We start from the raw sequence: 26,899 nt of genomic DNA, 5'->3' as shown, positions 1-26,899 counted from the left end.
TGCAAACAACGGGCAGTGATCGAGTTTCTTTTGGCGGAAAACCTGGGCATCTCAGATATTCATAGGCGCTTGCAGAATGTCTACGGTGATCTGGCAGTGGACAAAAGCACGGTGAGTCGTTGGGCAAAGCGTTTGTCATCATCGCCGCAAGGTCAAGCAAGACTGTCTGATCTCCCGCGTGCGGGCCGGCCGTGCACAGCTGTGACTCCTGCAATGGCGGAGGGTGCGAACACACTCGTTCGAGATGATCGACGTATCACCATCAAACAACTCAGTGCTCAACTTGACATCTCTGTTGGTAGTGCTGTCACAATTGTTCACCAGTTGGGATATTCCCGCTGGGTCCCTCGTTGTCTAACCGAACACCATAAAGAGCAAAGGAGAACCATCTGTGTGGAATTGCTTGCTCGTCATGTGGCTGAGGGTGACAATTTCTTGTCAAAGATTGTTACAGGCGATGGAACATGGGTTCATCACTTCGAACCTGAAACAAAACGGCAATCAATGGAGTGGCGCCACACCCACTCCCCTACCAAGAAAAAGTTTAAAGCCATACCCTCAGCCGGTAAAGTCACGGTTACAGTCTTCTGGGACGCTGAAGGGGTTATTCTGTTCGATGTCCTTCCCCATGGTCAAACGATCAACTCTGAAGTGTATTGTGCTACTCTTCAGAAATTGAAGAGTGTTCGTAGGCACAAAAATCTGAACGAACTTCTCCTTCTTCATGACAACGCAAGACCTCACACAAGTCTTCGCACCCGAGAGGAGCTCACAAAACTTCAGTGGACTGTTCTTCCTCATGCACCCTACAGCCCCGATCTCGCACCGTCGGATTTCCATATGTTTGGCCCAATGAAGGACGCAATCCGTGGGAGGCACTACGCGGATGATGAAGAAGTTATTGATGCAGTACGACGTTGGCTCCGACATCGACCAGTGGAATGGTACCGTGCAGGCATACAGGCCCTCATTTCAAGGTGGCGTAAGGCCGTAGCATTGAATGGAGATTACGTTGAAAAATAGTGTTGTGTAGCTAAAAGATTGGGGAATAACCTGGTGTATTTCAATGCTGAATAAAACAACCCCTGTTCCAGAAAAAAAATGTGTTGCATTACTTATTGAACTGCCCTCGTACAAATATTGAAAAGTAGTTTAATGCACGTTGTACTCATTGGAAAGCTAGTAAACAACTTTAATGATGGACGAAATGAGACCACTTCCTCACGGTTTTCCTGGGAAACGACACACAGACAGCTAAATACCTGTTGCAATTTGTGGAACATTCGGTAATGAAGACCGGTAGGGCTACCTTAAAGGTCATGCCTCTCCCAGGGCACCATCACGGCACTCCGATTGAGAGAGACTCTATGAAGAAAAACCTGTGTGGGTGGACAGCAAACAGAAAACCCGTGCAGTAGGCACAAATGACAAGCAGCCACATACTCATTCGCCCTTCGTCTGCAGACCTGCTGCTGACCACTGCACGGTGTGTGGTCGAACCACTGTCCTCCCGAATGTGAGTCGAGTGTGTCTCACCGCCGCGCCCTGCATATCCAGTCCACTACTTGCATTTCACGCACGTTTCTCTGCCGGTTACATGGCGCAGACACGCACGAAGATTGTGTCTCCAAAATATGCTGAAGGTGATCGGGACTATGGCTCTCTGTCTACTAACAATTCAGACGCGGTCCCGCTCAGTATCTTGGCAAATTTGTGATGACCTAGAAAACCGTTTGAGTGAAAGACTCTGCGGAAGCTCAGTGTAAACTACAGTCGCATTGCGAGTGTCACAATAAAGTAGAATACTACACCACTGATCTCAGGATACATTAAAGATTTATAAGACAATGACGTCTGATTCTTAGACGAGGAACATGTCGATGCTCGAAGACTGTATGGAAATGTAAATGGCTTTACAGCTTTTCCCGCTTCGTTCATTTACATGCAGCACCACTTGGATGTAGGAAAATACGGTAACAATACCTGTAAACAACAGTAAAAAGTCGTTCATTTTGCGATTACAACGCCAGTGTCAAGAGTTTTGAGCCTATAACATTGAGTGCATACTTGGTATGGCGAGGCGAAAAAAACGGCAAAGCGATATAAAACGCAAGCAAATGTACAATTAACTAATGAGGGATGGGAAAGGAAGACTTGGGTTGGTCGGGTGGCTTCCAGAGGCCTGCAGTGTACGTGTTGGCCTGCGACCCTGCGCTGACCTCCGGCGCTACGCTCTGTTCAGCACTGCCTCGGCGTCTCCATCCACGTCGAGCTGGCGTGACAGAAGCCTTGGGACGAATCCTTAGGCGCTCTCCCGGCACCGTAACGGTCCGGCAGACCTCTTACGCTGGTGGAATGGAGGTGCTAATTCGGGAAGATTCGAAAAAAGTGGACGCCGTGCTCGCGAAACCCACTTGTCTGAATCAAGGAAACCAGTTCACACTGTAGGGTGTGGAACTATTTCACTGACTCCGTCGTTTGCCCCCTCATACGACCAGGAGAGTCAAGAGTGATGTCGGAGCTGTGATAGAGCTTACTTTGGTTTAACCATGACATATCTGTCATCTAATAACTATCCGAACGTTCTGTGGGGCAAAGATGCTATACAAACACGTCCACGCCAAAAGGAGATATAAATATATATTTGTGCGAAAGTTCCATAACACACGTTCTGGAAATGGAGGCAACGAGTTTCATTCCTAAACTGCTCAACCTGGAAATACCTGGGTACACCATAGCTTGCAACATTCGGATAAAATGGCGACATGATTTATGATTGTATTATGCAGCATTGTTTACCACGGAGGTGGGCGCTGAATCTTTTTCTTAAGAAAGAAGACACAGATATCAATCTGTTAAAAATAGAGTTAAACTTACTAATGAATTTAGACTTACAGTGGTTCAGAACGGTTCAAATGGCTCTGAGCACTATGGGACTTAACATCAGAGGTCATCAGTCCAATAGAACCTAGAACTACTTAAACCTAACTAACCTAAGGAAGTCACACACATCCATTCCCGAGGCAGGATTCGAACCTGCGACCGTAGCAGCCGCGCGGTTCCGGATTGAAGCGCCTACAACCACTCGGTCAAGGCAGCCGGTCAAGTTTAATCGTCCCTACCCTGAGACATTCACCGAGGAAACTGACTTCTGCATGACATGTACATTGCTTCTGATCAGGTGTCACGGATCTGAGGAAGTTGAGATAAGGAGGAAGAAAATATTTGTCAGAGGTGCCACGAGCTTCGATTTAAATATAAGTCCTGTAATTTTAGGGCTGAAAGACGTTTGTTGCTTTGCCAATTTTTTTGCTAAAATAAACCATCTTTTGACTGAGAACGATAACATTTTTAGAAGGTGAAAGCAGTCTATCGTAGCACCGCTCTGGTAGTTAGTAACTGTAGGTAATCACGAAGCAGTACGGACCCTTGTCATTTGAAGAAAACTGGTGACGCTGCAATTGATTTAGGGTGGACAACACTTTCACAGCTGCTGTTTCATACAGGTATGCATGCGCCTCGTACAAGTGTTGAGGGTGCAGTGTGAGGGCTGCTCAGTGGCACTGTGTTTCAGGACCACCCACCATGTCGGCAGTTACGGAGGTTCAGAACACCACAACCGAGGCCCTGGCCGCCCTGCTAGACGGGGGTGAAGACGCCCTGGTGACGCTGGTGGCGGGCGAGACGAGGGTGGCGGCTCACAGGGCCGTGTTGGCGGCCGCGAGCCCCGTGTTCGCAGCGATGTTCGCGCACGACATGCTGGAGGCCAGCTGCGGCCAGGTGAGCATCGACGACGTGGAGGGCCCGGTGCTGAAGCTCCTGGTCGCCTACACGTATACCCTGCAGGCCCCCCAGCTGCCCGACACGGCCGCCCAGCTGCTCTCGGCGGCCGACAAATACGGCTTGTCGGCCCTGAAGGCTGCCTGCGAGCGGCAGCTGATCTCGCAGTTGGCCGTCGAGACCGCAGCGGCGACGGCCGTCACGGCAGTGAGGCACTCGAGCCCGGACGCCACCAGGGCTGCCGTCGCCTTCATAAAGGACCACCTGCAGGTGATGGCCACGCGGGGCTGGGCGGACGCTGTGCTCGAGTACCCGCAAGAAGTCATTGAAGTCTGCAGTATGCTCGGTGAGCCACCGGCAGAAGCCAGGTAAGCACGATTCCCTTTTTGGCAGTGCTAGTGTGAATTTGACGTCGTCCTTGCTTTGTTCGTCATGGGTTTCTTTGCTGCCTACGTTGCGTAACACCTTAACTTGATCTAATTACTGATCATCAGTCACGATGCTAAGTCTCTCGCTGTTTTCACTTCTACTGCTTCTATCAATTTCGCCTTTCTCTGATTTACTCTGATTCCCTGTTCTGTACTCATTAGACTGTTCATTCCATTCAGCAAACCCTGTAATTCTTCTTCACAGTCACTGAGGGAATCAGTCATCAACAAATCTTATATCATTTCACCCTGAATTTTAATTCCACTCTTCAATCTTTCCTTTATTTCCGTCATCGCTTCTTCGGTATATAGATTGAACAGTAGAGGCGAAAGATTACATCCCTGTCTGACACCCTTTTTAACCCGAATACTTCGCTCTTGGTCTTCCACTGTTAATTTACCTTCTTGTCTCTTGTACATATTGCAAATTACTCTTCTCCTTTGCCTTACCCGTATTTTTCTCAGAATTTCAAACATCTTGCAACATTTGATATTACCGAACGCTTTCGCCAGGACCACAAATCTATGAACGTTAAGAAAGTCAATTTTCTTTTCCGTTCTCCTGTGTATTATGCTTCTTAGCAACTGGGTTGCTTGAGCTGTTAAGCTGATTGTCCGATAATTCTCACACTTCTCTGCTCTTGCAGTCTTCCAAATCGTGCAGATTATATTTCTCTCAAAGTCAGATTATATGTTGCCAGACTCATACATTCTACACACCAGTGTGAATAGACCTTTTGCCACATCCTCCAATGATTTTAGAACTTCTGATTGAATGTTGTCTATACCTTTTGCCTTCTTTGATCTTAAATTTTCCAAAGCGCTTTTTAAATCTGATTCTAATCACCAATATTTTCCATACAGACTCCTGTTTGTTCTTCTGTCACGCCATCAGACAAGTTGTTCCAATCAGAGAGGCCTTCAGTGTACTCTTTCCAACTATCCGATCTCGCCTCTGTATTTAACACTGGAATTCCCATTGTGCTCTTAATGTTACCAAGCTTGCTTTTAATTCCGTGGAAGATTGCTTTGAATTTTCTATATGCTGCGTCAGTCGTCCCAAGAATCATTTCTTCTTTGATTTCTTCACATTTTTCGTGCAGCCATTTCACGTTAGCTTCTCTGCACTTCCTGTTCATTTCATCCTTAAGTGACATACTTCTCAATTACTGATTTTCCTGAATATTTTTGAACTTCTGTCTTTGATTGATCAACTGAAGGATTTCTTATGTTTCCCATGGTTTCTTCGCAGTTAGCGTCTTTGTACCTACGTTTTTCTTTCCAACTATTGAGCTGTTAATTATCGCAGTATATGTAGCCTCAGAGAACATAAATCTCATCTCTTCTTTCCTTAGTACTACTGTATTCCACTTCTTTGTACATAGATTGCTCCTGACGAGTCTCATAAAATTCAGCCTACTCTTCATCACTGCTAAATCGTTATGAGTCTATATCTACTCCTGGGTACGCTTTACAGTCCAGTATCTGATTTCAAAATCTGACTTTAAACCTCCCATGTTTCGGTCCTTTTTCAAGTATACCCCCTTGTCTCAAGATTCTTGAATAGACTATACCAGCTATTACTAGGATAAATTTACTATTGAACTTAACTAGCCTTACTTCTCTCCTATTCCTATTATCAAGTACATATTCTCGTGTAACCGTTTCTTCTACTCCTTCGCCTACGGTTGCGTTTCAATCCCTCACTATACCAGCTATTACTAGGATAAATTTACTATTGAACTTAACTAGCCTTACTTCTCTCCTATTCCTATTATCAAGTACATATTCTCGTGTAACCGTTTCTTCTACTCCTTCGCCTACGGTTGCGTTTCAATCCCTCACTATACCAGCTATTACTAGGATAAATTTACTATTGAACTTAACTAGCCTTACTTCTCTCCTATTCCTATTATCAAGTACATATTCTCGTGTAACCGTTTCTTCTACTCCTTCGCCTACGGTTGCGTTTCAATCCCTCCATGACTATCACATATGTACCGAATTACCTGTTCAATATCCTCATACTTTCTCTCTCTTCACCTTCAACTTGCGACGTCATCATGTATACCTGAACTATGGATGTTGTTGGTTTGCTTTCGATTCTCACGAGAACATCTATACTCATCCGTTCACAGTATCTCACTTTCTGCCCTGCCTTTCTATTGATACTGAATCCTACTCCTGTTATCTGCTGCTGTCGCTACTACCCTATTCTCATACGACCAGAAATCCTTTCCTTTCCTTTCCTTTCCTTTCCTTTCCTTTCCTTTACTTGTCTTTCCTTTACGCGTCACTGACACGCACTACAGCTAGATACGTCCTCAGCATTTCCCTTTTCTTATTTTCTAGCTTCTCAACCACATACAAATTCCTTACTTTCCACATGACGACTCGTAGAACGTTATCCGTTTGTTGATTAGTCAACTTTTCTCCCATGGTCACCTCCCCCTTGTGCCTCCTCGCCTGGAGGTTTGAATGGGGGACTAGTCTTGCCAATGGAGAGTCTGTACAGCACAGACTTACTGAATCACATGCCTCATTGACGGACGTTATATATCTTTAAGCAGTGGTTTACATTGCCTTCTGTATCCTCATGTTGTTGATCATTGCCAATTCTTCCTCATTTGGGAGCAGTTTCAGACCTCAAGGGAAAGAGAGTGCCGTGAACCTCTGTCGGCCCCTCCGCCCTCTTTGGAAAGGCTGTTGGCTGAAAGAGGGTGACACCTGATGCTGGAAAAGTCTTCAGACACCAATGCTGATGATTCGTATTCAAAATTCAAGTAATGGTGAGGTTCAAACCTAGGACTGAGGACTTTCCTGATTACGAAAAAAGACGCTACCCATGGGTGACTGGCCCCAAAGAGCAGGGTGTGACTCCCTGAGATATCCAGTCAAGCAGGAGCTATGAGCACTGCGGCTACTCATGCACACTGGAGGCAAACAAGAAGAGAATACTCCAGCCAGCACAGTATCATTGTCACACTCAAGGCTGTGCCTTACAATCACATTTCCTTCTCGTCTCTGTTCAACTATCGCCCCGAATTTTTTCCGTGCATTCCCTTTTACAAAGGAGACAGGAAATCTCTGCCCCCCCCCCCCCCCCTGTATTTTTTGAAGTTCCATGTGGCGTTACCAGAGGTCGTCCACGGAATCCTATGAGGTTTTCCGCTACTGGGATACAGCAGATTATATTCGCTGTCCACCTACAGGTGTACGACATATCTCCCACAACGTCAGTATTGATGTGACGTTTCCATCCAGCTATCATTTGTTGCCTCTGTCTCTCGGATACATATGCTCCATACAAGTCTATTTTGTTTCCTTTCCAATTAAAAAAAAAAATCCATATTCAATAGACTACAGGTTACTTCACAAGTTGTAAACATTGTCCATCAGATAAAATTGCATACACTGCATAACCCATATTTTTTCTTTTAATGGTGGCCTCTACTGCAAACTGCTCAACACGAAAATTGTTGTTTAAGAAACACATCACCACTGCTGTCTTTTCAATGAATCGAATTGTGGAGACATTACATGCATCTATACAGTTCTATTTGCTTTACTGAAATGCAAATTTTGAATATACTCTCGATAACTTTTATAGCATAGCTCTTGTAATTCTTGTCCATCTTCTTCATTCCCTTGGGCTTCACATCAAACAGCGCCTGCATATCCATGACCATATTGTTTCAACAGTAAGTTGATACCCCAACTTATCAGTTTGTTTCTCTATCGCTGGATCTCTCTCTCTCTCTCTCTCTCTCTCTTCCTCCAGTGATATAATTCAGCATCCATATATCAGTTTTCAAATTACCTCACAACCAAAAGTAGCAGCCAGTTGACTGTAACTGCTTCTAAATTCTGTCTGATAGTTGTTCTGTGAGGGCAGCAAAATTGTTGGCCCTTATGTTTGGGATCTGGTTTATGCTTCATGGTGAACAATTTGTTGTTTTGCATCTTAGGCTACGCCAATGGGGAATGTAGCAGAAGTAGTGCAGAAAAAGATCAGTTAATTGGTGGCACAGTCAGGTTAAGTGAGGGGCTGGTGTTGTTGGCACTGAGTGTTCTGTTGCCCCGGTGGACAGTCCCTCAGCTGTACCGCCTGCAGTGAGCCCCTGTGTGAACACGCCCACCCACACAGTGTTTCTCTGTGCAGCTCGCCGACCGCCACAGGGGGCGGGTCCACCCCCAACTCTGACAGTCAACCCCACAGCGGCCACAGCCGGTCTCCTGCTGCAGCTGCGCCTCCCACGTCTGCCCGACACACCCCTCCACCCGATGACGCAGCCGTCTCTCGCTTCCGGTGAGTTGTTGCCACACGTGCCCAAGTCTTACCCTCGCAGTACTGCTTATTTTGGCATTAACCAGCCGATATAGTAAATAAAATAAAATACAGATTCCTTCAGTTTTTGGATAGAGGTTACAGTTGCCATTAAACATTACTCCTTTCTCAATTTTTTGGCTATGATATTTTGAAGATTGAGCACATACGCGGAAGATTTCTCGTTCTCTGTATTTGCAGTGAGAATTACGTTCAGTTCAGTCACTCAACTGTAGTTACGTATTGTTCGTATTGTTCAGGAAAAATAACCTTGTTTCACAAAGCACGTAGCATGTAGAGCACATTGGTCTATCGATTATTCAAAAGAGTTTGAAGCTCATCCCTGTTGCTTTTTGAACATTTTTGATCACATTCTAAGTTGATTTCTGAATGAATCGTAAGTTGATTTTTGAATGCGTGCATAGTGTACGTGATGTACCTGCCAGGGGAATCCTCGTCGCATCTGGAAATAAACTTTCCTGCAGACAAAAGGGGACGGGGCTACACGAGCTGAGTGGAATAAAGCCGCACGGGTGAATGTAGTATGTGTATGTGACTGACTGGTATGCAGATGATGAGCGAATAGCTACGTCCATAGATTCAGACTACCAGAGTGGTAATGAACGACCGACAGGAATAACAGATACGAAATATTAACGTATTATCCAGATACGAAATATTAACGTATTATCTTGTCGCTGTATCAAAGAAAATGAAAGTTCGACAAAGTTTTTGACCAGGTCGCTACACTAGAGAGGGCAAGTTGTACATTTCCTGGTTAGCAGCCGCTTAAGTTCCATTCTGGGAGCAGCGCGGAAAACGCGTTGTACGAACACGTAATAACGCCTAACCGGAGAATAATCGCTGGATAATTACTAAACCGGTGATTCTGGCAGAGTTAGTAGAGTTGACTGGAGAATGAGCTATGACAATGATAGGAATAGTTACAGAATTAGGGATGAGAAGCTTTTGTTAGAACGAGGAAGAGTATTAGACAACACTTCGGTTTTTCTTGTAGCAAAACATTTGACGAATTTTGATGAGGTAACAGATTCTTTCGCAGAAAGGAAAGCACGGCGTGTAAAGCTAGTGCGAGATTAGTGAGAAAAGAACGCACAGATTGAAGAAATATGTACTGTCTTGCTTATCTGTTGTCTTATCTGGTTTTGTGTATCCTGTATTTCATTTTATGTCACACAGAACAGAAAGTTATTAGCAATTAGGCAATAAAGAATCCAAATTTTCTGAAGAGTTCTTCTTCTTCCGGTTACAAATAATTCCATCCAGTATTAATTGTGACGTTATTTCCTTTAAAATCAAAGGACATTTTAATTTCCGCTGTCCTGAATGTACTTCGATGGCATCCGTTACAAAATACACATTTGAGTCCCACAGTGCGAAGTGCAGTGATGTGCAGTGTGAAGAGGCGTGACACTGCACTTCAGCACACTTAAGACCAAATAACGCGTCTTAAATTTCTTCGTTCGAAGTTACATGTTTTATGCATAGGACTCTTCAGGAAGAAATGCTCTACAAAATGAACATTTTTTGACGCCCTATCTCAAGCGCTCGAGGGACCGGGGGGGGGGGGGGGTTGGGTTATCTGTGTTCACATTTAGTGACTTTGCTGTTTCCTCTTTGTTCACTGCTGTCATGTCAAATGAAAGAGAGTGGTTTCTGTGGCTGGGAGATATCAAGTGAATTAAAATACGTTCACACAATTATGGAAGATTAAAATATGTCATTAGTTCCAGATTTTAATACAATTTCCACCTCTCTGACAGTCAAGCATTAATTATCTTGCAGAACAATGAAGTTACTTTTGTCGCTTTGCTGAAGTAATTCGGCTTTTATTGATCTTTTCCGCTGAGGCAGCCAGTTTGTTTGAAACAAAGTGTTCAATTCCACACTATTGGCTAGTTTCAACTGTTCGCTGCATTTCAAGGGCACGTTTTCATCTTCTACAGGGTGTATACGACCCGGGACAACCGAGAGATCTGGGAAAAACTCGGGAACTTTTTCATCCGGGAGAAAACCAGGAAAAACCCGGGAATTTTTTAGAATTATGGGAATTTTTCATTGTTTTAGTTTTCAGTTAAATTTTTGTAATTTTGACTGGCAAGAACCATTACTCTAACAAATGATATTATTGTATCCCGCAACTGCAGAATAATACTGCAACAATGAAACTTAACGAGAGAAAAAAAACCAAAATAACTTAAAATGCAAACGAAATGCGCCACGTACGACGACGACACAGTCCTCATGCAAGCGTCTGCCAACAGCAAAACGTGTCAAAGGCTTTGGGAAGGCTGTGCAATACTTCATAACAACAAATTCCCTCCGATGACCGTGAAGTCACAACTGTTTACACTACATTCGTGTTAGCAGTTACGAGCGAGCTCATGCGCATGCGCAGTTGAGTCGCGTTTGAGAAGCAGATTCTCCCGCTTCTGGCTACAGGAATGTGGCTCTCCGCTGTGCAAGCAGTCGCAGCAAGCAGCTAGATGGTACCAGGAAAAGGGGGCGCCAAATTCATATTCTCAAGGAAAAAAACTTGTTTCACAAAGCGCCTAGCATCCAGCGCACGTTGATCTATCGATCATTTATATGATTTTGAAGCGCATCCTTGTTGGTTTCTGAAAACATTTTAAGTTCATTTCTGAATGAATCGTAAGTTGATTTTTGAATGCGTGCGTAGTGTACGTGATGTCTCTGTCAGGAGAATCCTAATCGCATCTAGAAAATAAACTTTCTGCAGACAAAAGGGGATGGGGCCGTACGAGCTGAGCGGAGTAAAGCCGAACGGATGAATGCCAGTCGCTGTCTGATTATGTGGTTGATTGGGTTTTCGAATGTTCAGCTTTCTTATAATTCGTAGCGAAATCCATAGATTCAGCCTACCAGAACGGAAATAAACGACTGCAGGAATAACAAGTGGGTAAGATTACGTATTATCTTCTCGTTGTATCCAAGAAAATGAAATTTTGACAGAAACTTTCTGCCCAGATTGCTACACTAGTAAGGTCCAGTTGTACAGTCCCCGGCTAGCAGCCGCTTAAGTTGTGATTCGGAAGTAACGCAGAAAACGTTTTGTACGAATTTGTAACAACGCCTAATGGCAGAACAATTTAGGGGTAACTAAACCGGTGATTCTGGCAGGGTTACTGAAGTTAATCGGCGAACAAATTTTGACAGTAGCAGGAATGTCCACAGAATTGGTGATGACAAGATTGTTAGAACGAGGAAGCAGAATAAACTGGGACATCACACAAATTATGGAAGGACGAGACTATTCCAAATTTATATAAGAATTTCGTAATACTACTTTCCGATCTCATGCTTGAGAAACTGGTGCGCATGAATAAAATGTGAAACTATTTCCTAACATAAAGCTTTCTGCTTGTTGTAGGCCTAATAGGCATTTGATATTGGTACTTAGTGAATTACATTCTATCGTGTTTTAAAAATGACCATTTGTGTCAAAACAGTCTCGATAATTTGGTGTGTGTGTGTTACAAAATTTGCTACAATATTAGAAAGGCCTGTTTTTTTATTTAGCATCCAGCGACAAAATAGACGTGATCAGATCCAGAAAACACCAATCTTGGGTATAATTTGTATTAACAGCTTTTTCAGTATTAGATAACGAAATTTCGATTTTTCATGCAGCAAAAAGTTTGGCGAACTTTGGTGAGGTAATAGATTCTTGTGCAGAAAGCAAAGCATGCCATTTAAAGCTGTAGCCAGATTAGAGAGAAAAAATGCTAGGAGGTAAGTATTGAAATGTGTACTTTCTTGCTTGTCTCTTGTCTATATTGGTTTTATGCATCCTATATTTTACTTTTGTCACACAAAACAGGAAGTTATTAGCTATTAGGCAATAAAGAGTCCAAATTTTCTGAAGAGTTCTTGTTCTCACGATTACAAATAATCCCATCCACTATTAATGGCGAGTTTTTTTAAAAAAATAAAGAGGGGCAGGCTGTCAAACTGGCTGACTGGGAGCAGGAGAGGCACCACAGGACATTTCTATTTACACAGTCCTGAATATAGTTTAATGTCATCGCTTACAAAATATACCCGTTTCAATTCCACAGAGTGAAATACAGTGACGTGCGATAGGAGAATGCTGTACGAAGAGGCGTGGCACTGCGGTTCGGCACACTTCAGACCATATAACATGTCTTATATTTTCTCGAACACGTATGTTTTTGTTTCAAATTTTTCAGAATGATGTGTTTTACAAGATGCCCTAGGGTACTTTCGAAAATTCGATTTTTTTGGTGTTGACCGGTTCGCAAATATCGTAGATGCGAGGCTGATGCGCAGAGAAGTCTGAACTACAGTGGGCAGTCACCACGTGGCCCGTGTTGACGTTCAGTGGTTTTCCTGTTTCTCCTTCGTTTACTCTCGCGTCACATGAAAGCAAAACGGATATCTTTGGCCGGGAGGTATCAAGTGAATTAAAATACATTCACATAATTACTGAAGGCAAATATACATTATTAGTTTCAGATTTTATTTTGTTTCCACGTTTCTGACATCAAGCACCAATCGCCTTGCAGAACAATGAAGTTATTTTTGTCTGTTTGCTAAAGAAATTTGGCCTTTATTAACCTTTTCTGCAGAGGCATCCAATGTATTTGAAACGAAATTTTTAATTCCACAGTACTGGCTAGTTTCAACTGGTCGCTGCATTTCAAGTGCAAGTTTTCATCTTCTAGCACGTATGGCATTATTCCATAATAATGAACCAAACATGAGATAATGCAGCACTGGTACTCCAAGAAAATTTACGTGTGAATCTGGACATACGAATGTGCGCTTTAAGTAGCAGTTTAAATGTGCACATTTTAGTATGGTTCACGAAGTTCTGATCTCTTGGAGTACCCTGTGACGTCTTACTGCTTTTACAACGTAATGTAAGATCTTTCAATGTTTTACACGTACGCACATACGGGCTTCCTACGTCATGTTAGCTGCGCAAGCGCGGGGCGCCTCTTACCTGGCGCTCTCCGGCAGCTGCTGGAACGAACCTGTTTCCAGCAGGTCGTGGAAAAATATTGCTAATGCTGGTTTGAAAAGCGTTAATTTCAAAGTAAATATCCTTTAACGTAAGTTGGACTATGCGCGAGGCTGTACCATGAAATTCTCAAATCACAGAGTGTTTGACTCCATTTAAAAATCAACTCTTTAATGACAAACCATGTAGAAGAATTTCGAACCCTGAAGATCAGACATTTATGTCATTATTAAAAATTTTACTGCCACATTTGTGTGATGTGTCTTAAAGTGTAACACGCGCAAAAATCAACATTATATCGAAAGATTAGCTTCTCTTGCAGCTTATTAACTTTAGTGACCAATATTATATGTGGAAGCTTTGCTTCTCTTGTAGCAACACTATGTATGTTAATGTAAGCCGTTAACTCGTGTGTTACCGCTGCTTAACAGGGGTGTTGCTATTGGCTGACTACGTCACGCGTCCTATGCCCTGAATACTCGCTGTCATGAGCTGGCGAGATCACGTGACATGAGCTGTGGCTGGCTTACAAAAGCGCATCGCAATCTCGATTTCTGTGATTCGGAAAGTAACATGCGGTGTTTGGTGGAATTCCAATGCGTGCTGTCGTAATACGAAAATACGCAACGTACATGTTGCTGACATGAAAGATATTTCCAAAACGTGTATTTTTCCCTGAGTTTCGTTTTCTAAAGTGCCAGGAAATTCTAAGCCCATGTCCAAAACCATAACCATTCAAAGGATTGATAAGTTTTGCACTTCCGAGGGAAAATATACTGTCACTTAAGACGGAAAAAGTGTTTTCACGCGGGAGAAAGTGTATTTTTAAGCGGGAAATCCGGGAAAAATCCGGGAATTTTTTTCCTTGTCCATGTATACATCCAGTATTAATCAAATTTGATACGTGTGAAGTATCGTCTCTGTTGTGTGACTGGATTCTTGATTTCCTCGCAGAGATGTCAACAAAGAAGTCATATACGGCGTTCCGCAAGGTAGTGTCATAGGCCCTCTGCTGTTCCTGATTTACATAAATGATCTAGGTGATAATCGGAGCTGCCCCCTTAGATTGTTTGCAGATGATGCTGTAATTTACCGTCTAGTAAAATCATCAGACGATCAATTCCAATTACAAAATTTTCTAGAGAGAATTTCTTTATGATGCGGGAAGTGTCAGTTGGCACCAAACAAAGAAAAGTGCGAGGTCATCGACATGGGTACTAAGAGGAATCCGCTAAATTTTGGGTATACGATAAATCGCACAAATTTAAGGGCTGTCAATTCGACTAAATACCTAGGAATTACAATTACGAGCAACTTAAATTGGAATGACCACATAGATAATGTTGTGGGAAAGGCGAAACAAAGACTGCGCTTTGTTGGCAGAAACTCGGAAGATGCAACAAACCTACCAAAGAGAGCCTGCATTACACTTGTACGTCCTCTGCTGGAATATTGCTGCACGGTGTGGGATCCTTACCAGGTACGATTGGCGGAGGACAGCTAAAAAGTGCAAAGAAGGGCAGTTCGTTTCGCGTTATCGCGCAATATGGGTGAGAGTGTCACTGATATGATGCGCGAGTTGGTGTGGCAGTCCCTGTAACAAAGGCTGTCTTCTTTCCGGCGAAATCTGTTTACGACATTTCAGTTGCCAGCTTTCTCTTCCGATGGAAAATATTTTGTTGACATCCACCTATGTAGGGCGAAATGATCAACATAATAAAATAAGAGAAATCAGACCTCCAATGGAAAGATTGAGGTGTTCCTTTTTCCTACGCGCCATTTGAGAGTGGAATGGTAGAGAAATAGTATGAAACAGGTTCATTGAACCCTCTGCCAGGCACTTCAGTGTGAATTGCAGAGTAAACATGTAGATGTAGATGTTGATTCCCTCCTGTATAGAGATTCAAGTACTTTCTGCTTTGATTGACCAAGATAATCAGCTGCAGATTTGATTGACTTTGGAATCCACTGAACATTTAAAACCTTCCTGCACCTCAGGCAGGCAACAGAAGCACACCCATTTCCACTCGCAGTCATGGAAGACAGAGAGAATTAGTGTTGAAATTATATCAGGGGCAGGCAACAAACAGAAATTTTTCAATTTTCGTGCATACAAATCATGCGGGTAATAACGCGTAATTTAGCACAGGAAGTACATACCTACAAGTAAAAAAATTTTAAAAACGCTACATATAAGATGACAAACACCTACATGTGCTACATGCACACTGAAAACATCATCGACAGTGTCGAATTGTATACTTAGTGTCCAGGATAATAGTATTAATAATGCAGCACATGCTGATATCAAACTCCGTATGCTCCGTAGAGAATGTGAAACAAAGCAGAAAAATATAGAACGCCAAGATGACATGCAAGACTTGGAAAGGTAAGAAGTGGGGAAATGTTTGGGATGGAAACACGCCGGCCGCGGTGGCCGTGCGGTTCTAGGCGCTACAGTCTGGAGCCGAGCGACTGCTACGGTCGCAGGTTCGAATCCTGCCTCGGGCATGGATGTGTGTGATGTCCTTAGGTTAGTTAGGTATACTTAGTTGTAAGTTCTAGGCGACTGATGACCTCAGAAGTTAAGTCCCATAGTGCTCACAGCCATTTTGTGATGCAGCGTCAAGGGTAACAGCAGCCATGTCTCCGAGCTGATAGTCCGTGCTGCTGGAAACGTCGTCGAACTGTTCGTGCAGATGGTTGTTGTCTTGCAAACGTCCCCATCTGCTGACGCAGGGATCGAGACGTGGCTGCACGATCCCTTACAGCCATGCGGATAAGATGGCTGTCACCTCGACTGCTAGTGATAAGAGGCCGTTGGGATCCAGCACGGCGTTCCGTATTACCCTCCTGAACCCACCGATTCCATATTCTGATAACAGTCAATGGATCTCAACCAACGCGAGCAGCAATGTCGCGATACGATAAACCGCAATCGCGATAGGCTGCAATCCGACCTTTATCAAAGTCGGAAACGTGATCGTACGCATTTCTCCTCCTTAGACGAGGCATCACGACGGCGTTTCACCAGGCAACGCCAGTCTACTGCTGTTTGTGTACGAGAAATAGGTTGGAAACTTTCCTCATGTCAGCACGTTGTAGGTGTCTCCACCGGCGCCAACCTTGTGTCAATGCTCTGAAAAGCTAATCATTTGCATGTCACAGCATCTTCTTCCTGTCGGTTAAATGTCGCGTCTGTAGCACTTCATCTTCGTGGTTTAGCAATTTTAATGGCCAGTGGTGTATTATTCAGACAACATTCTGCATCACTAGAAATACGTCTTCTCGCCACGGCAACTAAAGACAGTCTCTCTAATTTAGATTTTTTCACAGTTTTCGGAAAATATTGAAGTTGCTTTTTTGAATTTGTACTGAGGCATACTTTTACTTTCACTGTGTAAAGGAGTGTTGTCGCTTTTTGAACTTTCATCAGGTCCAGTGTTTAATTTTGACTATGTGAGGCAAGTATATGTGACACCCATTGCCCCGGAGGGAGGGGCGGTTTGAATGGAATATCAAATGCGAAGAAACAGGACACCAGTTGCGTTACACAATTTTTATCGAAACTAGTGTGCTCTTTCTTCACATCGACATTCTTCAAAAACAGACGTTGAAAATGAACAAAAATCTAAACGACAAAACTGGTCGCTGCAGTGGACTGAGGGAACTGCTGGCGTAATCGGCGCCCAGCGCTACCAACAGAAATGGCAAACGTTTAGATTCACGACCCAGTTCTGGCGCTACAGCTGCAGGGTCGCTGGCATTTGCTGAAACGAAAAAGCAGGGAAGTCGACGTGAAGTGTTGCGGACAAATCCGATTCGTGACGATACCGAACGATGGACCCACGAGACACCTTTCAGTGTGCCACCTAAATGCAGTTACCGCAGCTTGCACGGTGGTTGTCGGGAGGCGTGAACATCCGTCGTTTTCCTTTCAGTTCTTGCTCTGAGGGGGATAGCTTGTTGATGTACAGAGTATCCAATAATAAATCAATACTCCAACGAACAGCTCTAAAACCGGGAGTGTACTTACAACGTGCAGCCCATATTTTTATAGGCAGGCACGTTGATGATTTTGCGCTCATATATCCATACTTTCCTCGATACATGGCGAGCAGATAACGGTATATTATTTTGTGTCGATATATCGGATACTGTACATTTTAAAAATATCAAGTCATAGGCAAGCTCTATCATTCCGCAATCGACGTCTGTTAGAACCCGCCGTGCGGCCATCAAGACGTCGGAAAGCCTTTCCCAGGAGCCACCTCAGTACAGGTGACAGCGGCGCCAACCCGCCGCCCTTTTATACCTTGTATACGCGATACTGCTGCCATCTGTATGTGTAGATATCGCTATCCCATGACCTTCTGTCAGCTCAGCCTGTCTCTGCCTGGAAGCACCCGGGTGGTTCTACAGCGCAAAAGATCTGCTGTCAATTAGAAATCGGAAACTAGTCGAAATTGTACGTAAACGGAATAGATTTTAAATAAGCTAAACATTTATTCAAAACAACTGATGCCTTGTCATCCACAAACTAAATACTTTCCTTAGTGAAGTGTGTTTTTACATTTTAATTAAGAATATAGTCAAATTGCACACCATCGACTGCTAGGCACATTTGGAATGGCTGTTTGAGAGAGGGAGATGAACTGGACAAGCTACATTGGATGATACGTCGTCGTGTGGTCTGGCACGTATCATTTGACATACTTGGGGTTCACGACACTCTATCTTTCAGTGCTTAGGCGAAAACACTTGCTATTGCGTGGAGCGGCGTGACGTCAGGACGAGGACCCTGGCGCGGCGCAGCCGTATGCTTACACGGCAAATGTGCCGCACCACAGACTCGGTGCCATGTTACTCGTTCATTTTACTTTTGCTTTCATTCGATACGCATCTGTAAAAGTCAAAACCAGGGGCATGACAGGTTTTGTACACATTAACAGTAAATAAATAAGTTGAAAAATAACTCGCTTGTTTGATGAAGAAGCAAATACGAATGCAGTCTGTTTCTACTGCCGTTTACCAGACGACGATGCAATCCATAACTGCTTCCTCTATGCGGCACATTTCTTCATTGCTTCCAACTTTGCTTCTTGACTGAGATGCCTAATCCTTACAAATGTTCACGTTTTTACATAAAGAGTAATAACTGGTTCATGAACCTCAGGAAACTTGTCTTTTGTAATAGAGCACAGAGACTTTACGACATTTTTTTGTTTACACGCCCCATTTCCATGAAAAGCAGCAAATTCTTCTTCAAACAGCAACACTGTTGTTTTCCCATGCTGGCGTTGGAGTGTAAAGACCACCACGAGATGTAATTGATATCCAGTCTGCAGCATGATCTCCTTCACTTTTTGCTGCTGGAAAGCCTAGTGATTTATCAATGTTGTGGCACTTAAATGCAATATAGCCTGAAATGTATTTTGCCGCATCTGGAAGAACATTTGAGATTAGAGTCGTCCCCCATTGTTACCACATGTCGCTAAATTTTCTTCCACATTCAGTTTCTGGGATTTCTCATAGTGGCGCTTCGTCAACAACATATACACAGAGGTCACTGGTAATGAAACTTAGGGATGCAGGATCCGGGTCGACGTCACACTGGGAAGATTCCGTGTTTAATTCTTTAGTAACTGGTGTGTTCCCAGAGAGAGAGAGAGAGAGAGAGAGAGAGAGAGAAATATCACTTGCATTACCTGTCAGTATAAGGAGACATACCCTGTTCCTTACTTAAATAGGTGTAGGATTGTTAAAAAATATACCTAATTCTCGTGTTCTAGAGAAAAAGTTTTCCTGGCAATCTTGATTCAGCCTACAAGTTAATATATAGCTAACTTACACACTTTTCATACTTTCGAAAAAACCAAGGAGAGATATTTTATTGTAGTTATAAAACCTTTTTGGAAAGGCAACATTCTTTCTTTGTCACCAACGCGCATTGTTGGACAGATATCTAAGAATCTGTTCAAAGTATTTTCTCAAATTGAGAGATTGATTCCAAACCCACTACACAAGAATGAGCATTCATATTTTGGATCTCTAGAGTTCAAGACATCAAAGATGTCGTTAACGATTTCAATAAAATTACTTTCAACGTCTTCATGAAGAACACACTTCAAAGCCTGAGCTGTTTGTCGTGAAAATAATCGCGCTGCCATCTGTACATTCTGCCTTGCTTGTCGAGTCACGTTTAAGCGCGCTACAGTAATGTGGTGTGTTACCGTTAAGTCACTCTCCTGTTGCTTTAAAAGTTCCTGTGTAGCTGCCTTAGATATTTTGGACCCATCAGGCAGCGTAATGCCTGTATCCAAGAAACGGTTCCGTAATAACTTTAACAGGTGTGGTGCACCGAAGAAAACCCATACATTCGTTCACAGTATAATTTCGTATCGTGCCAAATCATACATTGGTAATTCAATACCGTTAGTATTCTACCTGATGAAGCGAGCACACATTTTCAGAATCGTTTGCCATGCACTGCAGCGCAGAAAGACAAAATTTTGAGCCACGTTCAAAATCACGTCCTCAGGAGTTCCCAGTGGAGTGTCAGATGGTAAGGGTGGCATCAATGTAAATGCAGGGTGCGAGAGACACTCGTCTGCCTGACCCCTCATTCAATGAACACAGGATATCTTAAAGAATACCCGGTCTGCATTTAAATTCCTTCGTCCGTTTCTGAAGGGTTGCCCTGCAAGGCAAAGGAATTTCTCGCTTTCGCAAATAAGTGTATGCTTTAGGTGACAGAGCTCTTAAAGTTAATGGATGGGCAATGTCCTCCGAATTCCACTTTGCCCTTTTATTTTCGTTTAATAGGCATCTTATTTGTGCCGGTGTAAAACACTTTGACAATACACTATTTACACTTTTGTGCAATTTGACTTTTTCTTTCGTATCAGATGACTCTTCTGCCCGCTTCAGCGAAAGAACACGTCGGAGATCGTTCGTTTTACTTCGTAAGGCTGCATCACATTTTTTGGTGCCGCTTCTTTCTGTGCATTCAATCTCGGCCCTCAGTTCCTTAGTTTCCAAATTCTTATTCACTAGTTCAGTGGGTGCATGAACGCAATCTGTACGTGTGGTTTGGTCGACTCTTTTTTTTTTTTCGGTGACACAGTTTCTAAAGCCGTCAAAGCTCGCTTTTGCAAACTACTTGCTCCACAGCGTTGTGCACGACTTCCGGATCCCTAAGGAATAAATTTAATTTTAATTTTATTATTCCTAAAATTATTTACTGAGTAGGCCTACTATTCCTAAAATTTTTGACCAAGTACTATGCAATTGCATTAATTTTCACAAAAAATCTGATCAATTGATAAAAGCGATTAAATATCACCGGCATAAGCGGCTAAAACAGCCTAGTTTGATAAAATGTAAAAATACAATGTAAGAGGAAATACAGGTATACGAACCCATAACCTCCAACATGGGAGTCAGAAACCATACCACTATGCTGCGAAGTCAACTGGTCAGCATCAGCTATTGTTACAGAAGTAAATGTAAACAAATTACGCGAAATATGCTGATTTTGTCATTTGAACTATATACTAGCTTTAAAATAGTCAACATATCGAGAATACTTAAAGAAACGGCTATTTCTAAGACAAATGTAGCTCTTATATCCAGGAGGAAAAGCAAATACACTTGAGCAACATTATTTATTGCCTGTACAATATAGCGAGTCATTCACTCCCGTAAAGCAGTATAGTAATGCGTCAAAAAGCATTGCATTTATGTGAATTCGTTTGAATTACGGTAATTTTTCAGTTTCAATTATTGAAAGTGTTATGTATGTGCAGACGTCTTACCCTTTCGTTTGCATCACCGCTTGCCACAATTTCTTGTCCACGCCAGTTCGGAATATTTATGCAGGGGATTGCTGCTGGTAATAACTTCTTTCTTGAAGGTAAGCCCAGAAGCTCATTTCTCAAATCCTGTTCATAATCTTCTGGCCGATAAGGAGCTGACCACACACGTGCAGTTTCCGCATTCACTTCGTCCTTGCGTTTGCACCGAACTATCCATTCACGTCGCAAGTGCTCATCCTTGGGAAACACGTGATAAGTAGCGTCAGTCGTCGTCCGAGCACTATTGATGCAATGTGCCACGGCACACTTACAGCGAGTCTTGCTCGTGGCTGTCTCAAAACTGAATGCTCGGCGCTGCAGCCTCCTCTCCTCTCTGTGACGTCAAGGCGCGCGAGGGCGTCTGCGAGTTTTTTTACTCGCTTGGGGCCGGAATGGCCGGCCTGCTTTTCCTATATGCCTCGGTTCCGAAATGCCGTGCCGGCGATTCCGCGGTGCGCGCCTTAAATCGATGGCGACGCACTGTGCAGGCCCATCCGCGCAGTGTCCATTTTTGGGTAAATGAGTTGGCACCACTGCGAGACAGCAGACGATAGCCACCTCCCGAAACACAACATTATGGAGTAAATTACATCAACACAGGAACAGAAATCAAAAGCCAGGGTTGCTACATCTATTACGAATATACGTCAGAACCGAATGCCTGTTCATCTGAATGCATTTTCATCTACAATTCCCTCCTAAATGTATGGATTATATTCCGAAGCAATTATAAACGAAATGTGGTGCAATTATACCGGACAATTGAAGACTTGCTCTTCCATTGTGTTTCCTCTGAGGTAAAAGTTCCCCTTGATTGGGTGGATTGAAACGCAACCATTTTTGTGATACGGGAAACTCGCCATTTCACGCGTTTTATTACTCAGATTCTTACTTCCTTTTTGTCATTGTGTGTACAACGTTATGCGAATCGGTTATTTAGTGTGGTGTCAGGTGTTAGAAAGGTTACTGGTATTTTAAGAGTATCAGCGATTATTTGTTTACTGTAAAAATGGGTTACCGCATTTGTATTAAAATTTGCTATGAGAACGGATTAAAATGCATCACGGTTTTAGAAATATTATATACTGCTTTTGGTGAGTATACTAAGAGTGAAATAGGTGTTTACGACTGGTACAAACCTTTAGAAGAAGATGAGGATGACGAGAAGGTCATAATAGAAGACGAACTGAGAGTTAAACCAAACGATGCGTAAACCAACACTCGATCGTCTCGGTGACAGATGGCCGAGACCAGTGAAATGTGAATGTCACGTTTCTGACGGTAATCTTCGGTTTTGACAGTACAGTGCACGACGACTCCTTGTCCCAAGATGAAACGGCCAGTAGGCAGATCTTCTCACCAGCTCAACCCCGATGGCTTGAAGCAACGCGGAAAGGTGTCCGGCTTTGTGGCGGAACAATTCATTGCTTCTGCACTGCGATAACGCACCTGCTCACAGTTCGTTGCGTGCTTGTGCGTGTTTGGCTAGAAACAATACTGTAGTGATGTCCTTGGCCCCACGTTCGCTCCATGAGTGACATTTTGTTCCCAAAAATAAAGACAAACCTTAAAGAGCTGTCTTTTACATAAGAGATGAGATTCAAACTGCACCTCTGAGAGAACTAAACACTACTGCAAGGATTGTACCAGAATAGTTTTAAGCATTGGAAGAAGCACTGGAATTAATGTATAATATGTAATGCGAAATATTTTGGTGAAGACGACATTGATGTAGACTAATAAATAAACCAAGTATTGGATTCAACATTCACCGCTGTTGCTTGGACTGTCATATTGTCCATTTTGGTGCCAACGTCACGACCCTGTCACCGTCTTCTAAGAGGAATGTCGTTGGTTCACCACCCAAGTTTCGTCGACAAAAAAGAGTTCTGTTAATTTCCTGACTTGTATCAAGTATTTGCATTGCCAGTCAGTAATGACTTCTCTCTAGAGGGACCTTCTCTTTACTTAGAGGTCTGTTGCAAGTAAATCGCGTTTCATGCAGTGTCTTACGCTAAACAGCTTTCTTCCAAGGAAAATAATTTACTTTTGTTTTTACGGCAACAACTAATTTGTGTAATGTCAGCACTATTTTTTTAGCCATACAAAAGTCCCTATGGTTGATCAAATTACCGATTTTGAGAAGCTGCTTGCAATGATGGATTTATACTCCAAATTTCGTAGTGCACTTTCTTGGCGGCTCTGGCAAACCGCGTGGTTTATTTTCGGTCGCCTTTCTGATGCGTCCAATAGCGGCAAGGCTGTCTTTTGTGTAAACTACAATCCTTTTATTGTGATAGGCAACATTAGCCCCCAGTTCTTTCCCTTCCGACTGTTTAACACAATCTGTGATTGCAGTAGAGGTGACTGAGCAATTTTTACCCCAAAGATCGCAATTCTTTGCATTGTGCAGATTTTCCTGTGATGTGGTGCGCTAATCGATCACCTCTGAATAACATATTCGTACATGTCCACAGAAGAGGATATAAAAACATGTGGAATAGGTTCCCATGTATGTGAGTGGACCTCAGCTCTTAAGTGACAGAACCCAGTATGTTGTCCTCAGTGGCGAGCGTTCGCCAGAGGCAGGAGTGCTCCAGAAAAGGGTGGTGGGACCGCTGTTACTGTCTGTATACATAAATGGTCCGGTGGACAGGTATCTGCAGCTGTTTGCTGATTGTCCCATAGTGTACAGTAAGATGTCGTCGTTGAGTGAGTGTAGGAGGACACAAGGCGAGTTGGACAAAATTTCTAGTTGGTGTGACGAATGGCAGCCATCTGTAAATGTAGAGAAACGTAAGTTGATGCAGGTGAGTAGGAAAAACAAAACAGCAGTAGAGGTGTTCCGCTAGACACAGAGGCGTCGCTTAAATGTCTGAGCGAGATTTCGCAAAGCGATACGAAATGAAATGGAACAAGCGTGAGAGGAATGTGGTAGGGAAGGCGGGAGGTCGACTTTAGTTTGTTGGGAGAATTTTAGGAAAGTGTGGTTGGCCTGTAGATGAGGCTGCATGTAGGCCGCTGGTGCGACCTATTCTCGAGTACTGCTAGAGTGTTTGGTGTTCGCAACAGGTAGAATTAAAGGAAGACAGCTATAGGACTGAGAGCTGAGCTGATAGATTTGCTACCGGTAGTTTAGAGTGACGCAGAGGTATTGTGCAGAAAGTTCAGGAACTCGAATCGGAATCACTGGAGGGAAGGCGAAATTCTTTTCGAGGAATTCTGTTGAGAAAATTTAGAGAACCGTCTTTCGAGGCTGACTGCAGAACAATTCTAGTTCCGGCAATGTACACTTGAGACAAGGCGTGTGAAGATAGGGTGAGAGGCGTTGTCGCTCGTACAGAGGCATACAGGCAGTCGTTTCTCCCTCGCTCTACTTGGGAGCGGAACGGAAAAAGCAGATGACTGCAGTCAGTTGAGAACTTTTTTATATGTACCAGTTACTACTATTGTTTCATATGGTTGCTGCTCCACCTACATTGATTATTTTGTACTGAATGCAGCAGTTTTATTAGGTCTGTAGTTTCTAGTTGGTATTTCAATTGTCTTTGGAGCTTCTTACTGGCTCTCTCGCTTGGGATCAGCCTTTAACTTGCATCAGCTGTGGGGAGAGGTTCCCGCGACATTGGTTAAAGTTCAGCAATGCCAGATCTATACCAGTATTTTGATATTTGTAAGTGTACATGCGATAATGAATCAACACTCTGTTTGTATTTCTTACAGGCACCTGATTTCTTTCTGGCATGATCTAATTTATGCATTGCATTAGATACAGGAAATACAGTACTTTTTTGAGACTGGTCTAAAGTTAGGGTTTAAGTGTTTGTACTACAACTGAAAGAGAAATTTTACTCGGAAGCAGCGTAGCTGGTGTACACATTAAGTTTACTTAGACATTTCTAAGTATAAATGTAAAGTTTTACGCCTTCTGTAGTGGTGTGTAACTTATTTTGTGTCCAGAATTTTCAGAAAATGCAAAAAGTTGCAGAAAGTTAACATGACTGAGTATAGTAGTTGTGCAGGATACCGCCTGCCACAGACCATATGGTGGGTTGCAAAGTGTGTAAGCAGATGGAAATGAATGTTGCAGTGGATGTATCTCTTGTTGCATGCATGATTATATGAGCACATGTGACGATTATTATGCAGCGGGTAGTTTGTGTGTGTGTGTGTGTGTGTGTGTGTGTGCGTGTGTGTGTGTCAGGGAGAGCCGACCCGGTGCCCTTGTTGTATTTGAAATATGTCGACCAACTTATTGTGTACGAAGCAGTGACTTTTATATCTTTTGTCGGTATGTCAGGAAATTTCCATGTTACTTGTCTGAATCACTTAGCTGTCTGGTGAGGAAATTGTATTTCAGTACTTACAGATGCGTGTGGTTTCTAGTGTTTTCTTCCTAAGTGACAGAAGGAATTGGTACCCAGAGAAGGTACTTTTAGGGGTGTGTTTGAAAGTAGATGAAGGATTGGGTCGCAACTGCATGCCGAGGTGAAAGGAGGCGGATCTGTGGAGTGAACTATGAGGGAATGTGCCAAATGTATTTGTTAGGGGATGGAGTGCACCTGTTTTTAATGGGAGATGGGTGAAGTTTTTGGTTATGGGCTAGTGCTGTGGATCTGTCTGTAATACGCTGGTTAACCTGTATCGCAGAAGCGAGATTTCTAGATTTGTGACTTGTCGCTCGGAAGAAGTGTATTCAGAATTGTTGGCAGTTTTGCGGCTGTTAGTTTCTTTCATTTGGTGTGTGTGTCTCGATAGTAGAGAGTAAGTGTGTCGATGTTTTGTGCAGGAGCCTTTCTGAGGAGGAGCGAGCCAGGAGGCTGATAGAGGCGGCTAAGGAGGGGGCGGTGGAGGAGGTGCGGGCGTTGCTCGCGGCTGGGGCGGACGTGGGGGCGAGGGGCGGGGGCGGGTGGACCGCCCTGCACTGGGCTGCAGCGAGAGGCCACGCGGCTGTGGTGCGGCTGCTGCTCTCTGCGGCGTCCGACCCCAACGCCAGGACTCAGGGGGGGCAGACGCCGCTGCACTGGGCGGCATGGAATGGCCAAGCAGAAGTGGCGGCTGCGTTGCTGCAGGCCGGAGCCGACAGGGGGGTGAGGACTGATGGTGGGAGGACCCCCCTGGACTACGCCAGGGAGGAAAACCATCACGAGATCGTCGAGATGCTAACACAGCATTAATACGTGCCAGTAGTACTTCATTGTATAGGATATTAAAATAAAAAATTGAAAAAAAAAGATCGCTTTCTCTATTCATTTCTATCTTTTGCAGTCTACACAATTACTCCAGTAACACCACAACTACTGCAACAACAGGAGATATCTGTAAACCAACGTGACAAACCTTCCTTTTGAGAATTCACTCTGTAAAACATTTCACAAGCAATTTCTGCAAAAGCTCGGCAACAATTGCAAAATACTCCATTCATAAACTCCACTTCTCTCTCCCTCTCTCTTGTGTTTCTCGTCCCACATACAATATTCAA

The 26,899-nt window shown here is 43.5% G+C and overlaps 1 protein-coding gene across 1 annotated transcript; it reads left to right on the top strand.

Annotated features, from left to right (window-relative positions):
* The first annotated feature begins 3,475 nt into the window (after positions 1–3,475).
* Positions 3,476–26,594, top strand: LOC126442791 (TD and POZ domain-containing protein 1-like). Its single transcript, XM_050090826.1, has 3 exons — positions 3,476–4,148; positions 8,371–8,517; positions 26,207–26,594. Exons 1-3 carry the CDS (start codon positions 3,586–3,588, stop codon positions 26,592–26,594), a joined length of 1,098 nt encoding a protein of 365 aa, XP_049946783.1. The 5' UTR covers positions 3,476–3,585.
* The last annotated feature ends 305 nt before the right edge of the window (positions 26,595–26,899 follow it).

This window comes from Schistocerca serialis, unplaced genomic scaffold (assembly GCF_023864345.2).
Source record: "Schistocerca serialis cubense isolate TAMUIC-IGC-003099 unplaced genomic scaffold, iqSchSeri2.2 HiC_scaffold_1407, whole genome shotgun sequence".
Lineage (NCBI taxonomy): Eukaryota > Metazoa > Arthropoda > Insecta > Orthoptera > Acrididae > Schistocerca > Schistocerca serialis.
The sequence above is the reverse complement of the archived record's forward strand: the minus strand, read 5'-3'. Positions and strand labels throughout refer to the sequence as shown.